The 16,758-nt window shown below is 47.3% G+C and overlaps 1 protein-coding gene across 1 annotated transcript in view; it reads right to left on the bottom strand.

Annotated features, from left to right (window-relative positions):
* Positions 1–16,758, bottom strand: part of LOC308367133 (solute carrier family 22 member 4-like) — a gene marked incomplete at both ends in the record, with an annotated part of 46,575 nt that overhangs the window by 21,770 nt on the left and 8,047 nt on the right. Inside the window, 2 exons of the mRNA XM_080840951.1 lie at positions 10,273–10,444; positions 10,582–10,736. Of these exons, the coding sequence (XP_080697077.1) occupies positions 10,273–10,444; positions 10,582–10,736 (327 nt within the window). The remainder of the gene's footprint in view (positions 1–10,272; positions 10,445–10,581; positions 10,737–16,758) is intronic.

Raw genomic sequence — 16,758 nt, 5'->3', positions numbered from 1 at the left:
GTCACGAATTGGGACATTGGCGGCATCTGATGGCCAAAGGACTTGTTGATTGTCTTCACATGTGAAGGAAAAAGTCCGAACACACAGCCTGGAAGGGGTAAACGGCCAGGATGGGCGGGGTCGGCGGCGCTGCGGGCTGTGAGGGTGCCATCCGGTGACAGTGCTCGCAGTCAGTCCGAGCGGCGCAGATGTCGGCCGACATGCCTGGCCAGAACACAGACGACTCTGCACGGCAGGTCATCATGGAGATGCCCTGGTGGGCAGCGTGTAGGGCGCTCAGCACCTCGCCACGAAGTGAGGGCGGTATAACTACCCTATCCTTGTATAGGACCACCCCGTCAGCTGAGGTAATGTCCTCGCGGTACTGATGGAAGCCACGAATCGACACCGGCATCCCGGACCTCCACTCGGGGAAGCCGTCTACTGCCATCTCCTCCAAAGTGCGCATATCGCCGTCAGTGCTGGTGGCCTCCCTGACGCGGTCCCATGTCACGGACTGCAGCGACTCAAGCCTTGCAGCGCACCAGGTCAGGTCGCTTTCCTCAACGTCTTCGTCCATCGGCCCTGTCCGCCGTATGAGAGAAAGGACATCCGCGTGTGTGCTGGGTGAGAGGTGATTCACTGTGGCGGCACTGTCGTCCGGAAGATCCATTGGCGACGGGCATGGCGTGCCAACCGGCCTGCGCGACATGGCATCCGCGGCCCTGTTCTTCATGCCTGGGACATGTATGATGCGGAAGCGATAGCGCAGGGTCTTCTCTTTGAGGTTCCTGAGGCGGGGGTTGGGAATGTCATCGAGTGCCCTGTCACCAAGGAGTTTAAGCAACGGTTTGTGGTCGACTGCCACAATCAGATCCCTGCAGCCCAACACGAAGTAGCGCGCCTTGTCCAGGGCGTTAGCAACTGCAAGCGCCTCTCCCTCTACGGGGGCGTATCTGGACTCGGCTGCATGTGTGAACCTGCTGCCAACCAGGGTCACCTTCCATCCGTCGGTGCAGCAGAAGGGCCTGACCGGCGTGCAATGACAGTGCTTCTGGAACAGCCAGAAACCGACGCCCTCCTTTGACCAGTCTGTGGCAAGGCACGTTGACTTGGACTTGTCGAGGATGCGGACGCCACGCTCAATCTCTTGGATGATCGCCTCCTTCGACTCACGGAAAACGTCCTCCAATTCCGGAGACCACTCAAAGCGCACCCCACTCTGCAGAAGCTTCCGGAATGGTTGCATACGTTCAGCCATACTGAAGGCATAGGCCACCTGGTTGACCAGTCCGAACCAGGACCTGATGTCAGTGATGTTGCGTGGTCGCGGGAAATCCTGGATCGCATCCAGGTAACGGCTGAATGGCCGTACGTCAGTCATGGTGATTGTGAAGCCTGCAAAGTCCACCGTGGGTGCGGCGAAGACGAACTTTTCCGGGTTGAGGATGATGCCGTTTCTGCCACAAACGTCCAGCCATTGTATCGCCTGGAAGTAGCTCTCTTCAATCATAGCATCGGGAGTAACCGTCACCCGACGGCATGTATCCTTGTGGGGCTGAACTGTACCGGTAGCGCCCCCATGGGGTGATAAACGTCGTCTTGTGGCGGTCATCGTCATGCAGCGGGACACTGTGGTAGCCATTCCAGGCGTCGAATACAGTCTTGCGCTTCCCACTGGGCACCTGTCTTGCCTGGTGGAAGGGGGATTGCGTGTGGTGGGTCTCACGGAGTGTATGCTTGTTTAGGGCTTGGAAGTCTACAGTGCGCCGTGGCTTGCCGTTCTTTTTCGCACAGATCACCATGCGGTGACACCACGTCACTGGCGTGCCAATGGGCACTTCCTCAAACACGCCAAGACGAACAACCGCTTTCACTTCACCCTGCCAGTGGATGGCCACGGGAATGGGGGTGTGGCAAGCAACTGGCGTCGCATCCTCATCGAGCATGAGGCGAAGCGGTGGGCCAGATATCCTCGGCAGGGGCTGGTGGGGGCATGTATTGAATGTGCTGTCAGCGTACAACCCAAGTAGGTGTTTCCGTAGAGCTTCCCTATTAGCCTCCGTGGCTGGCATGGGGAGTGTGGTTAGCCTAGGCGGAGGCTCTGCACGTCGTGGGCAGTCACACGGGTCCGAGGTTGCCAGGTTGACCTCCCCGAGTGTTGGGAACTTGTCTGAGATCATGCCCAGGTCCACGCAGGCTGCCCGGGAAAGGAATATACGGTCTGAAGTGTCTGTCACGTACGCGATCTGGCGTGTCTCTAATCTCCGGGCGTCGCTGCTGTCACCAGCGAACCTGACGATGGCGGCCCCGAGGATCCGTATTCCCTCATTGTTCGCGGCCTTCATGGTCATGGATACGGGAATAAGGTCCCCTGTGCCCAGGCCCATCTGCTGGGCGACCCTGACGCCGATCAGGCAGCTCTGGCACCCTGTGTCAGCCATGGCAGGCAGGGTTACAGCGGGGTGCGTTTCCGGAGGTCGAGGCCCAGTGCTTTATAGTCCTCACGTTCAGTGGTGATATGAGGTGGACGTATGGCTGTGGGTTGGATGGGCGCTTCATCCACTTGTCACACATGTCATCATACAGGTGGTGGGCGAGGGGGAGTGTGTGTGCTTTGTCGCTAGCGCTGGTCATGCCGAGTGTGCATAGCTCGGCCGACTGCTGTTCATTGCACACCCCATCAGTCTCCTCTGGTTGGGGCCTGGGCGATCTGCCGCCCAGGCAGACCTTGTCGAGGTGGTTCTGACGGTTGCATTTCCGGCATGTCTTGCCGTATCCGGGACATTTGGCGCGCCTAGTGCGCCATTGAGGTGTTTTGCCGTGGCCTGTCTCACCGCAGTAGGTGCACGTCCCCTCAGACTTGACCTTTACGTTCTCGGCCCTGGCGCCTGGTACGGACGTCCTGTTGCTTACCTCGTCGATATGAGCTGCTGATTGTGTCTGTGCTCTGAGGGTCAAGCAGGCGTGATGCTGAGCGTTTTCCTGACTCTTTGGCTTCGATGTATTCTATCTAGGGATGCAAATTATCGATTCATTAATTAATCATTAGTTGATAATCTTATCGATCGACTTTCGATTAATTGATAAGCGGCGTTTTTCACCTGAGTTTCAGTGCTTCAATAGGGCCTTTAAAAATATCAGCTAAATAGTTGAGTTATTATTATATTAGATTACATTATGATAATTCTATTCTATTCTATTATACATTCCTCAAGTAATTATGCATTAGGAAAAGAAAGCAGAAAAGTTTTTTATGGTATAACAAAATCCATTCATTAATTTAAAAAAAAGAAATAAATTATGGACTGGCTCAGTTCTTGCATTTGAAACAGACATAAAAAAAAAGAATAGAAGAAATTAAATAGAGCCAAACAGAATATTATTGAGCCTATAGATTATGAAGAAACTGCATCTAGGCTATTACAAGCTAAATAGCCAACACAACTCTCTGAAGTTTAACTTGCGCTCACGGTAGTGAGGGATAGAGTAGTTACATTCTTAATGACAAGCCATCAGGCAAAGGTAAGCTAGCCCGCTAACGAGCTAGGTATCTAATCATTAAGCCTGAGTGAGCTAGTCCGCTATCAAGCTAAATAGCCAACTCAACTCTTACTTACTTACTAACTCTCATGAGCCAAACTCGCGGGCACACGTTAGCGTGGGAGTAGACAGAGATATTCACATTCATAGCAAGGTGAGCTAGCCCGCTAACGAGCTAGGTAGCTAACTCTATGAAGTCTCAGTGAGCTAGCCTGCTAACGAGCTAATAGCTAACCTGAGTTTTAAGACTATAAGCCTTAACTCGCGGCAGTAAGCGAGAGAAGGTATAATACAGTGTAGCTGTGATTTTAGGTTGACCAGGTGAACTGGTGGTGCCATGCAGGACAGCAGCATGCACGGTGTTCAAATGATAACTGAGTGAGCTAGTGGAACTATTGTATTTCAATACCGCATTACACAGAGAACATTTGTTTTCAACCGGTCTCTCGTGCTAGCGCCCTCTAGCGATTAATCGTGATTAATACATTTTGATCGAGCAACCTCTTGATCGCCAATTAATCTAAAGTCGATTAATCATTTGCATCCCTAATTCTATCATATCTTTCAATGTCATATCCTGATTCTTCTCGCCTAGCAGATCGAGCTGTATGTCTTGGTCCGCTATGCCGCGGGCGATCACATCGCGCAGTATTTCCTCTGTGAAATCATTGACTTGGTTACACCCGTCCTTAGTGCACGTCATCTCATATTTACATGTGCCTGCCTGCCCTTTCAAGCGAGCGTGGAATGATCGAATGCTCTTGAATGAATGAATGCTCTTCGTGTCCCTGACGCATGTTAGATAGAGCCACACGAGCTACCATTGTGTTTTCTGCACGAACGGCGAGTGCCTTCATGGCGGAGAGAACATCATTCTCATCACTATCCACTAAGCTTTTGCCTGCAGCACGGGTGAGGTCTTTTCTAAGATCTTCCTCACAGCACTCTAGCAGTTGTGTGACAACGTCAGACCCAATCAGTCTAGTGCCCTAGCTCTTGTACTCACCCCAGCGGGTTAGGAAGTATGACCAGGTCTCAGCTGTTCCAGACAATGCTATGGAGGGGCGCCTGAGTTTCTCCATTTTAGCATTTGCGCGCGGTTCTCTGGAGGTTGCAGCATGTGTGGTCGCGTGTATGTTCAGCATGGCTACCACCTCTGTCGCCTCATCATGTGTAGCTACATAGTCACAATCCTCAATAGGGCAATGCACACTCATCATTGATCTCACAGGCTTATACTTTCTTTTCCGACGTCGGTGATCTCTTTCTTGGCTTAATCCAGATGTTTGATTATAAATAAGAACAACATTCTATTTGTTCACTTGCTTTAATGTAGAACCGCAGTGGAATGACAATAATCAAACATGTCAACAGTGCCGGTGAGTTTCCATCTGAAATGGAGTCGTTTTACTTTCTGTTTAATTGTGTCACAATAAAGGACCCTAGTGCAATATTCCCTAGTCGTGGTTCTCTAGCCGCCTCGGGTAGCTTGGCCTTTTTCCCTGTAAATCTTTATCTTTATTTTCTGTGCTTTTGGAATTTTCACTGATCTTCTGTGCTTTTGGAGTTTCGATTGATCTAAACTCCTCAAAAAAAGTTCAGAAACGTTTTTTCGGTTGATTATTCCTCCCCTTTAATAATTCCAATTGGTATTGTATTTTGTATCGTTGGAAAGCCTGATTAGTCACCTTTACAACGAGGTACAACTTGTAAGGATCGTGCATTAGTGGAATGAGCAACACAGCTAACCGTGTGGGTAGCGGCCCAAAACAATGTGCCAAAATCCCAATATTATTCTGTTGGAATTCAGTGAGTCATTCTGGAGGTATCAGAATGAGATTCTGGAGCCAGTGGCGATCCCATATCTCCAGAATCTGAGACTTAACTTCATCCTACAGGATGACAACACTCGCCCCCACAGAGGCAGGATCATCACAGAGTACCTCCAGACAGGGGCAAATCCACTGGGACAATTCTGACTGCACCGGCCCACCACCGGCCCACAACGAGCCCACAACTGGCCCTACCCATCCCTTCCACCTCCCATATATCAACTACACAAACAAAATGTATGGATTTAACGGAAATATGACCACTATACCAAGGGTGGCTTTTGATTGATCATTATTGTTAGATTTAGTGTTGATGTGTGTGTGACAGACATGTGTATTTGTATATGTACATTTATGGAAATACGGAACAAATCGCGTCCCGTATTGGCTTAAATGTTATGCTAATTCGCAACAATGTGTCCTGTCAACTCACTCGCATCACTAGTTGACGCCGGCTGGTTGTTTCGGAATAAATCCCTAATTCTTGACCATTTTGATGCACTCTCCTTCAGCATCCGCCTCTTCTTCATTCTGGCCTTTTCGGCCCCTCCTTTCTCCTTTCTCCTTTCTCTTCTTTCCCTCCATCAGGTCCGCTTCACCTGCTCTCTCTCTCTGACAGCTACTTATTCATCTCCCTACGTTCACTGGATAAAGGCAGAGCCATACGCAGGTCCCTTTTCCCATGAAGCTTTGCTCCGACCATTCTACATTAATTTATGAACAAAAAAGCAAATTAAATCGCTGGCCAATTTATTTTTGTAGAAATCTCCCGGTCGTCCCGATGGCCACTCCCCCCCTGCCTCCAGAATTTCGGAGTGGAGAGGATGTAATGGCCTGCCTTGAGTCCAGACCTCAACCCAATTGAATACTTGTGGGATCAGCTTGGGCGTGCTGTACGTGCCAGAATGACCAATGCAACCATGTTGGCTGACTTGCGACAAATTCTGGTTCAGGAGTAGGATGCCATCCCACTGCAGTGTGTGACCAGGCCGATGACCAGCATGAGGAGGAGGTGCCAAGCTGTTGTGGCTGCGTATGGATCTTCCACACGCTACTGAGGTCCCTGACAGTGTAAAATGAATAAAGGGTTAAAATGGCCAATACTGTATGTGTTGTTTTTTCCTTAATACTGTGGGAGAATCATCCAATCCACCAAGCACCCCAAAACAATAGTGAATACCAACAGAAGAATATTGCAGGGGATTTTGGCACAAAAAAATTGGGCCGCGACCCACACGGTTAGCTGTGTTGCTCATTCCACGCATGCACAATCCTTACAAGTCGTACCTTGTTGTAAAGGTGACTAATCAGGCTTTCCAACGATATACAATACAATACCAATTGGTATTACTAAAGGGGAGGAATAATTGACCGAAAAAAAGTTTCCGAACTTTTTTTGAGGAGTTTATGGATTATCGCTGTTTTGGATTATCGCTGCTTGGAAATACATTAATTTGTGTATAATAAAGAAACCAAGTTTTGAACTACATCCTGCCATTGGGTCCTCACTCGCTACTTGGCTAAAGTGCTGATTCCTAAATCCAGTGACTCAGGTCCAGGGGCGGATTTACAGGCGGGGCCAGGGGGGCCGAGGCCCCTCCTCTAATTTGATTGGCCCCTGATTGGCCCCTGTTCTGCCAATCACCTGGCGAGAAAACCAAGTGGAAAACCAAGCGGAGAATTAAATGATCACTGCTGCAGTTCCACCTCTAAACTGTTGGTGGCAGTGCGCCGGTTGCGTCAATACAAGTGAATAGAAGAAGAAGCGTTCTGTTCCTGCCGGTTGCTGCGTAGCGCAGCATTTTGTACACGTGCTGTTTTCATGACGAATGCAGCATATAACTCACTCTGGTTGGTTAAAAATACCCATGGGGTGGGTCTTAAGGCTTTGGTGACCACCAAAACGAACTTTGGTTGGCTGAAAATCACGTCAATCAATCAGATAGCCACGCGATATTCTGTGTTTGTTTTCAATGAATCTCAAATGGTGCACTTCATCAGACATATCGTAGTAGACAGATGAATGGCGAGGTAAGAGAAACAAAATGAAGGTGCATGGTATTTTGAAAGAGGTCGATCATCACCAATAGGCTAATATCATTAGATATGGGCTTGCATTTTCATTAAGCAGCAAAAATTAACCTTCGACATGCAGGGATAGCCTGCTACTGATGTGTCAACTCGCAAGCGCAAGTTAAAAAGAACAATGCTGCTAATTCTAAATGATTTAGCAAGTAGTCTATGCGATCTCCGGATCATTTCTCATTCCTAGCTGGATGAGTTTCAAACTTATGTGTATCTATGAATTGCAGTGCATTGCCTAGGCTATTTATTTGTGTACAATGCTCGTCTGAGTCACTTGGGTGTGCTAAGCGTTGAGTCTCGACGGGCCAAGTCATTGGACTTTAATTAATTTGTTTTTTAGCGCAAAGCATGGCAATCTGAGAATTCTTCTTTTCTGAAGAGAGAGAGAGAGGTGTATACATGCTTTTTGCCACCTTGTTAGGACTAGCGACTATAAACAAAGCTTAGAAGGAGAAGCTGTTGTGTGTGTGTGTGTGTGAGTGAGAGAGAGAGAGAGAGAGAGAGAGAGAGAGAGAGAGAGAGAGAGAGAGAGAGAGAGAGAGAGAGAGAATATGTTGTTGTATATAGGCCTACAGTTAAAAGCTGTTGCTATCTTTTATGTTTTGTGTGTTTTATGTGCCCTTTATGCACACTGAATTAAAACATATATATACTGTATATATTACAATTACTGATTCATGATTTTGTATTTCAGTTTTAAAAGGGATACTGAGTTATTCATTGTTGCTTTTGGATAGTTGACTAGAAGTAGATGTTCTTTACTGTCAGTATGTGTGTATTGCCTTGTCGCAAATTGATGTTTATTTAAGCAGCGTCATCACTGGATATCAGATGGTGATGACACTGTTGGCCCCTGAAGGTTACATTTGGCTCCATTGTGGCCCCTGCTTCAGAAAAATCCTAGAACCGCCACTGCTCAGGTCCCTTCTCCGAGCTAGCCTGACTGACACAATTGAACTAAGGGATACATTTGAATACATGGTTCAGGTATAACAACACTGCCTGTCTTTGGGAGGTAAAGGCATGAATGAGAAAGGCATGGATGAGAAACAACTTTCTCCAGTTAAACAGCAGCAAAACCGAAGCCCTTCTTGTTTGCACTCCACAGCAGGTTCAGTCATCTTCCATAACTCATCTCACCTTCGACAGTCAGGTTATATCCCTCTCCTCCACAGTCACTAATCTAGGAGTTAGGTTTGACCCTCAACTGACCTTTAATGAACATATAAAACATCTGTGCAAAACCTTCTTCTATCATCTCAAAAACATCTCCAAACTACGCCTCACTTTAACCCTGCCAGATGCTGAGAAGCTCGTCCACGCCTTTATCTCCTCAAGACTGGACTACTGCAATTCACTGTTCACTGGGATCACTGGCAGGAACATCCAGAAGCTGCAGTACATCCAAAACAGCGCTGCCAGGATCCTGATGAGAGTCCGGAAATATGATCACATAACACCCATTTTACACGCACTAAACTGGCTCCCTGTCTCATCCCGTATTGACTACAAAGTCCTACTACTGACACATCAATGCATAAATGGTCATGCACCCCCCTACCTACAAGAACTCATCAATCCCCAAACATCAAACCGCACCCTCAGATCCACAAACAGTTTGCTCCTGCAGGTCCCAAACACCAAGCTACGCACCATGGGCGACCGGGCCTTCTCCTCGGCAGCGCCGCGCCTGTGGAACAGCCTCCCTGGACTGGACACTGGACTGTTTAAAGACTGGCCTAAAACCCTTTTTATTCAGAAAGGCGTTTCCTACTTTTTAAAACATTTATTTATTTATTTTTAGTTATGTGTTTTTATTATAGGCTGTTTTAACTATGTTTTCCTAAATATGTTTTACTGTAGCACTCTGAGATTCAGTTGAATGTAGAATGCACTATAAATTAAATGAATTATTATTATTATTATGTAAGGGATAATGTATTGTCCGTCGGTCATTATCCAAAAATAAATTCCGGCGGGGCGAACAGCACTTGTTTTGTTGTGTTGTTTTATCCTGAATACCGGCCAACAGTACTTTTTGGAACGTATAATAATAGAACATAATACACACCAAGTTTCAAGGCCAGAGATCAAACCCAGGTCTCAGTATTCACAAGCTGTCTTCCTAGCAACTGAGCTACCAGATAACATGTCTCTTACATCTCTATCCAGGCAAAAAGTCACAGAATCCAAAAAGCTCAGAATATGGCAAGGAACAATATCCGAAAAGAAAACAGGCAGTCCCACAGATAAAAAAAAGTACAGTTAAGGTCCATAAATCCAGAAAACAAAGCAGTTCAAAACCAGTCCAACAAGGGTAGTCCAGAAAGAGGTGGCCAGAGGAAAAGGCAGAGTCACAAAAAAACCTGAGATTCCAAAACAACAGGGACAAGGCTTTGGTCTGGACTTGGGTCAGATGCATCAAGGGCTACAAAGACCAAGCTGAGAGCATGAAAGGAAACTGGTTGAAATACACATACACAATGATTAAATCATGTCACGTGACACTGATAATGACACTGAGGTGGTGAACAACAAGAGGGTGAGATCATCACAAAACTCAAAAATACCTTTACAAATGCTGACAATGACCAAATCAGCCACCAGATGTCAACAAGTCCAAAACCATCAACAGAGATGTTAATATGGGTGTAATGCGAAGCGTAGTTCAACAACATAAGCAGCATAATTTCAAATAGTAAATTTGATAATCAAGAGTTTCAGGAAGCTGTACAAATCGGTGTACTATGGAAGCACTTTAAGTAACTGTACTTCATATTGCACATTCATATAGTGTGTGTTTGTGTGTGTGTGTTTGCGTGTATAAACTTACCACCACAGGGGAATATAAAGAAATCCCAGGAGAGACAGTGCTAACTGTAGGGTCCTCCAGCTCCGGATGAGGTATGCAAAGAGTGGCAGACTAGCGTAGCCAATGGCGAAGCATGAACAGACTCCCAGGATTCCAAAGCTCATGCGGGAGGACTTACTGAGGAGCTCTGCACCTGACAGTGGGAGAAATGTCATATAGGCAGGTATTAAAGGACGTTGTATCATATTTATAAATAATACATTTCTCAAGCATTCCCAGAAGGCAAAACATGATGAATGAGACCAATACAGAGATGACAGTTTAACCAACCAAGAATGTAGGCAGTACAGTAATTGGCAACGTCCATCATTCCCACAAAAAAGTACACCACACAGAACATTTCCCAACTGTTGGAGGCGGTCAGGACCAAGCTGAAGACCGTCAGCAAGGCCTTGCTGGAAAAGAAGGTGAGCTTCCTGCCATACCTGAGGAGGAATGTCAAATGAGAAATAAATTGCAGGCATTCAGGCATTGACTGCTTGCAGATACAACCCCAAATCAGAAAAAGTTGGGACGGTATGTGAAATTAAAATTAAAACTGAAAACAGTGATTTGTAAATTCTGCTTGGCTTGTATTACATTGAAAGCAGTACAACAGCACATTATTTGATGTGTTACCTGATGAATTGTATTGTTTCTTCAAAATAAACACTCTTGCAACATATTTAAAAAAAAGTTGGGATAGTCAAGCATTTACCACTACGTAATGTTGCCATTCCTTTTCCAACACTAAAGATGTTAACACCAAGTGATGAAGCATTTCAGGGGTAACTTTCTCCCATTCTTCCTGCAAAGAAGTCCTAATGTGGTACGGGGTCTTCGTTGTCGCATTTTGTGTTTCAAAATGTGCCACACATTCTCCACAAGTCAGGACTGCAGGCAGGCTCCAGCACCCGCACACTCTTCTTCCTCAGTCATGCCTTTGAAATGTGAAGAATGTGGTTCCAACATCCCTATGTACTTTTTGGCATTAATAGTGCCATTAAAGAAGTGTAAGTTACCTAAGCCAAGGGCACTGACACAACCCCATACCATGACAGACCCTGGCTTTTGGACTTGTTGCTGGTAACAGTCTGGATGGTCCCTTTTCTTCTTTGGTCTTGATCACATGACGTCCATTTCTTCCCAAAAAAGACCTGAAATACTGATTAGTGTGACCTCAATACACGTTTCCACTGTGTGATGGTCCATCCCAGATGCCTCCGTGCCCAGAGAAGTCAACAACGCTTTTGGACACGGTTAACATAAGGCTTCCTTTTGGCAGAGTAAAGTTTTAACTGGCATTTGTGGATGTAACTACGTATTGTAGTGCTTGACAAATGATTGCCAAAGTTATCCTGAGCCCATGTGGTTATAACACTTATATAATGACGGTTCTTAAATTGCCCTAAATTGCCCACGTCCCAACTTTTTTGGGAATGTGTTGCAGGCCTGAATGGCAGGTGTGGATGTATATTTACGAATCAAATGAAATACCTTGTGTTCATACAGTCTGCAATGAATTACAAGTCAAGATAAATGTATAAATCACTGCTTTCTTTTTTTATTTGCATTTTCCATACCGTCCCAACTTTTTCTGATTTGGGGTTGTAGATCCAACTTACTGTAGTTTTCCAAATAACTGGTACTTATTCAAGAGCAATTAATTTATAACCATTTATTGTTCTTCTAGAAGCATCATAGAAGTTAGACTAAATGTTACCTCAGTCAGTGACTGCAGACTCACAAATATGGGGATGCTCTTTCTACACTGCTTATAGGTATATTCTGTTAAATCTTTAAACAGGTTGTCAAAACCCCTGGGATTTGAAAGGATTTCAACATTCAAATGAAGCATACTGACATTAATAAGGTTTATATCTAAACCTGGTATGGTTTTTAAGCACTTCTGGATACTGAAGAGAGGATATTGTATATAGTGCATTTTGCACCAACGGTTAACTGATGTGCTGAGGTGTGTTCCTTTAAAAACCCACTGTGTGATGAGTTTTGAAAAAGTGGACATGGTAATGAGACAAGTGTGATCGGAGAAAATAAATGGCATTCATAGAATAAAATAGAATAGACTTTATTTGTCATTGTGCATTAGATACAAAACGAAATTTGTTTGTGCAACCACAAAAAAAAGTGCAGTTGTGCTGGGTGGAGGGTAGGAGGGTAGTGTGATTATTAAGTTCTGTGATGGCCCTGGGGATGAAACTGTTCTGCAGTCTGGAGGTGCGGGCTGTAGTGGCCCGGTAGCGCCTGCCAGAGGGTAGCACTAGCAGGGTGAAGAGATGGTTTGCGGGGTGAGTCTCATCCTTTAAAATGCCACATGCTCGGCGGAGGCAGCGCGTCCTAAAGATGTCGTCCAGGGGAGGCAGTGGAAGTCCAACTATTCTCTCAGCAGACCTTATGACCCGCCTGAGGGATTTCCTGTCCTTGTCTTTGCAGTTGACGTACCATGCAGTGATACAGTATGTGATCACACTTTCAATGCAGCAGTGGTAAAAAGTCTGAAGCAGCTCGGGAGACAGGTTGTTTTTCTTCAATATTCGCAAGAAGTAGAGCCGCTGTTGTGCTTTCTTAACTGTGGCAGTTGTGTTCATTACCCATTTCAGGTCCTCTGAGAGCATAACCCCCAGGAACTTAAAGCAGGAAGTCCTCTCTACTTCCTCACCATTGATGATGAGGGGTTGAGGGTTCGCCTTTTGCCGTCTGAAGTCGACTATGATTTCTTTTGTCTTTCTGACATTCAGGGTCAGGTTGTTTTTTTGACACCATTCTGTCAGGCTGTCAACTTCCACTCTGTAGGCACTTTCATTTTCATGGGTGATTTGTCCTACCACAGTGTCATCTGCAAATTTGATCACAGTATTTGAAGGATGGGTGTTGGTGCAGTCATATGTGTATACGGAGTAGAGCAGGGGACTCAAAACACAGCCTTGTGGAGCTCCAGTGCTGAGGGACAGGCTCGAGGATTGGTGAGGACCCAGTCTCACTGTCTGCGGGCGATCTGTTAGGAAATCCTTATTCCACATACACAGGCTGTAGCTGAGGCCCAGATCAAGGAGTTTGGTGGTCAGCCGGTTGGGGACGATGGTATTAAGGTGTGTCAGCGTTGAATGGAGGGCTGTGACGATAGTGTCCTCAGTGGACCTGTTTTCCCTGTAAGCATACTGATGCTGGTCCAGGGAGCGAGGGAGGGAAGCCTTAACGCGCTTCGCCACCAGCCTCTCTAAGCACTTGGCGATGATGGGAGTGAGCAGGTCTATAGTCATTTAAGGTGCTGATGTTACTTTGCTTGGGCACAGGTATAATAGTTGCTGTTTTAAAACAGGTTGGTACAACCGCTTTGGCTAAAGACATATTAAAAATGTCCGTAAAGATATCTGCGAGCTGGTATGCGCATTCTTTGAGCACTCTTCCTGGAATGCCATCTGGTCCCTCTGCCTTCCTTGTGTTCACAGACCTGAGGATGAGTCTTACCTCCTCTGCTGTTACCATGGCTGTGTGGTCTGTGCCAGCAGGTGGGGGAGCAGCTCCATTATCTAGCCCAGGTGTCTCGAAGCGGGCATAGAAGTGGTTGAGCTCCTCTGCTAAGGAGGCATTGATGTTTGTCGGTGGGTTGCGGCTTCCCCTGTAGTTCGTGATCTGTTGTATACCTTGCCACACTTGTGTTGGGTCTCTTGGTGAAGTGGCCCTCAATCCTCTCCCTGTACATGGCTTTGGCCTGCTTGATGCCTTTTTTCAGGTTGTGCCTGGCTATGCTGTACTGTGCTCTGTCACCTGATTTGAAAGCTGCGTTGCGCTCCCTCAGAAGGGCCTGTACCTCCCCAGTCATCCAGGGTTTCCTATTAGGGGGAATCCTGATGCGGGTGTTGGTGGTGATATTTTCAATGCAGGTCCTGATGTAACAGAGGACAGCGAAGGCATACTCATTCACATCCTGATTAAAAAACAAGGTCCAGTTTGTTTTTTCAAAGCAGTCCTTGAGCTGTAGAGATGCATGTTCAGGCCACTTCCTAAACGTTTTAATGGTAGCTTCTTGTTTTTTAATGATGGGGTGATATGCTGGAAGCAGGGATAGTGACAGGTGATCAGACTGGCCCAGGTGTGCGAGGGGTGAGGCCCTGTATCCCTTTTTAATATTTGAATACACACAGTCCAGAATATTTTTTCCTCGAGTTGCCCACTTTACGTGTTGATCAAAGCAAGGCAGCACCGTCTTAATAATAATAATAATAATGCATTTTATTTGTCCTGCGAGAAGAGCATCATCTGCAAGCATCCTGTCGTCTGCAAGAGACTGGCAGTTGTTGGTGGACCTTGAACACCAGCTGAAGTTCCCCAGCCATATTGCAGTCACCACCCTGCGCCCAGACATTGTCCTTGTGTCTGAGTCCACCAAGCAAGCAGTGCTGCTGGAGCTGACAGTCCCGTGGGAAGATCGCCTGGAAGAAGCTTTCGAGAGGAAGCTCTCCAAGTACGCAGGACTGGTCAGTGACTGCCAGCAGGCTGGCTGGAGAGCAAGGTGTTTCCCTGTGGAGGTTGGATGCAGAGGATTTGCAGCCCGTTCCTTGGCCAGAGCCTTCAGTAGTTTAGGTATCGAGGGTGAGAGAAAGAGGAGAGCCATCCGCAATACCACCGATGCGGCAGAGAGAGCCTCAAGATGGCTGTGGCTCAAAAGAGGGGAGCCATGGAGTCATGGTAGCTAGCTAGCCATCTGGACACAAGCTGGGGTCTGATCAGCCCCGGCTGGGTCACCTGGAGGAGGGCGTATGATGTTGAAAGACCCGAAACGTCCAATGATCCCAGGAACATCACTGAAGATGTGTCCAGATTAGGCATCAGTAGATGTATGTACACACTGTATACCCTGAGTGATCAGTGACAGCCAGGAAAGACTGGATGACAACCATGAATAGTGTGGTGACGACTGGAGAGTCAGTGACAGCCCGGAGAGACGGCAACCGGGGCAGAACGGGTCAGCAACCCAATCTGCATTCTCTGAGAGGAGGAACCCAAACAAGCTACGATTAACTTAATGGAAAAATACCCCCAGGGGTGCCCGAGAGGGGGGGAGGATGAGCAACCCCGTCTGGATACAACGGTGACAGACCCAGGCAACGGACAAACGACTATGAGCAAGCAGTGTACATGCGGTAAAATCTGCAAGAACATCCATGGCTTAAAGATCCACCAAGCGAGGATGAAGTGCCCGTTGGGAGCAGAAGCAGCACAACGCACAGGTGTTACACCTGGTGAGACGCAGGAGGAGCCAGGCCCGGAGTCACCCCATAGTGCCCAGAACCTCCAAGTGTTGCAAACTAATCCCTCGAGCATCAAGTCTGATAGGAGGCGGATCAAATGGCCTGCAGCTAGCATGACCTCACTCTGGAAGCAGTTTGATGACGATGTCGACCAAATTCTGGAGGCAATGGCGAAAGGACAGGCCGACAGGAAGCTGCAAGGTATGACGACAATCATTGTCAGCATCGCAGCTGAACGGTTTGGCGAGGAGGAGAAGAAAAGCCCCGGAACATCCTACTCAAAGAATCAAAGAGCTGTAAGGATCCACAACATCAGGCAGGAGATGAAAGCGCTGAAATCGCAGCACAAGGCGGCAGGACAAGAGGAACGCATTGGCCTGGCCCAGCTAATGTGCATCCTTCGGAAAAACATCAGAGTTCTCCGACGGGCTGAGTGGCATCGGAGGCGGCAGCGTGAGAGGGCACGTAAACGTGCTGCTTTCATCGCTAACCCCTTCAAGTTCACCAAGGATTTGCTGGGGCAGAAGCGCAGTGGCAAACTGGCCTCCTCGCAGGAAGATATAGACCAACATCTGAAGCAGACGTACAGCGACCCCGCAAGAGAGCAGGAGTTGGGAGAGTGTAACAACCTCATAGAACCCCCTGAACCAGAAGTGCAGTTCGACATGTCGGAGCTGCAGCTAAAGGAACTTAGGGAGGTTGTCCGCAAAGCAAGGGCAAGCTCTGCTCCAGGACCAAGTGGCACTTCCTACAAAGTGTATAAGAACTGTCCCAAACTCCTGCTGCGCCTGTGGAAAATCCTGCGAGTCTTCTGGAGAAGAGGGAGGATCCCTGAACAATGGAGAGTGGCTGAAGGGGTATGGATCCCAAAGGAGGAAAACTCCACTCAGCTAGACCAGTTCCGCATCATCTCCCTGCTGTGTGTTGAGGCAAAGATTTTCTTCAGTGCTGTTTCCAAACGGCTGTGTACCTACCTGGCAAAGAACACCTACATAGATACATCGGTCCAGAAAGGCGGCACTCCAGGAATGTCAGGATGTCTGGAGCATACTGGTGTGGTGACACAGCTCATTTGGGAGGCCAGAGAGAACAAGGGCAACCTGTCAGTGTTGTGGCTTGACCTGGCAAACGCATTCGGTTCCATTCCACACAAGCTGGTTCAGCTCACCTTAAGAAAACATCATGTACCCAGCAT

Source organism: Sprattus sprattus (genome assembly GCF_963457725.1).
Source record: "Sprattus sprattus genome assembly, chromosome: 6".
In the NCBI taxonomy this organism is placed as follows: Eukaryota; Metazoa; Chordata; class Actinopteri; order Clupeiformes; family Clupeidae; genus Sprattus; species Sprattus sprattus.
The sequence above is the reverse complement of the archived record's forward strand: the minus strand, read 5'-3'. Positions and strand labels throughout refer to the sequence as shown.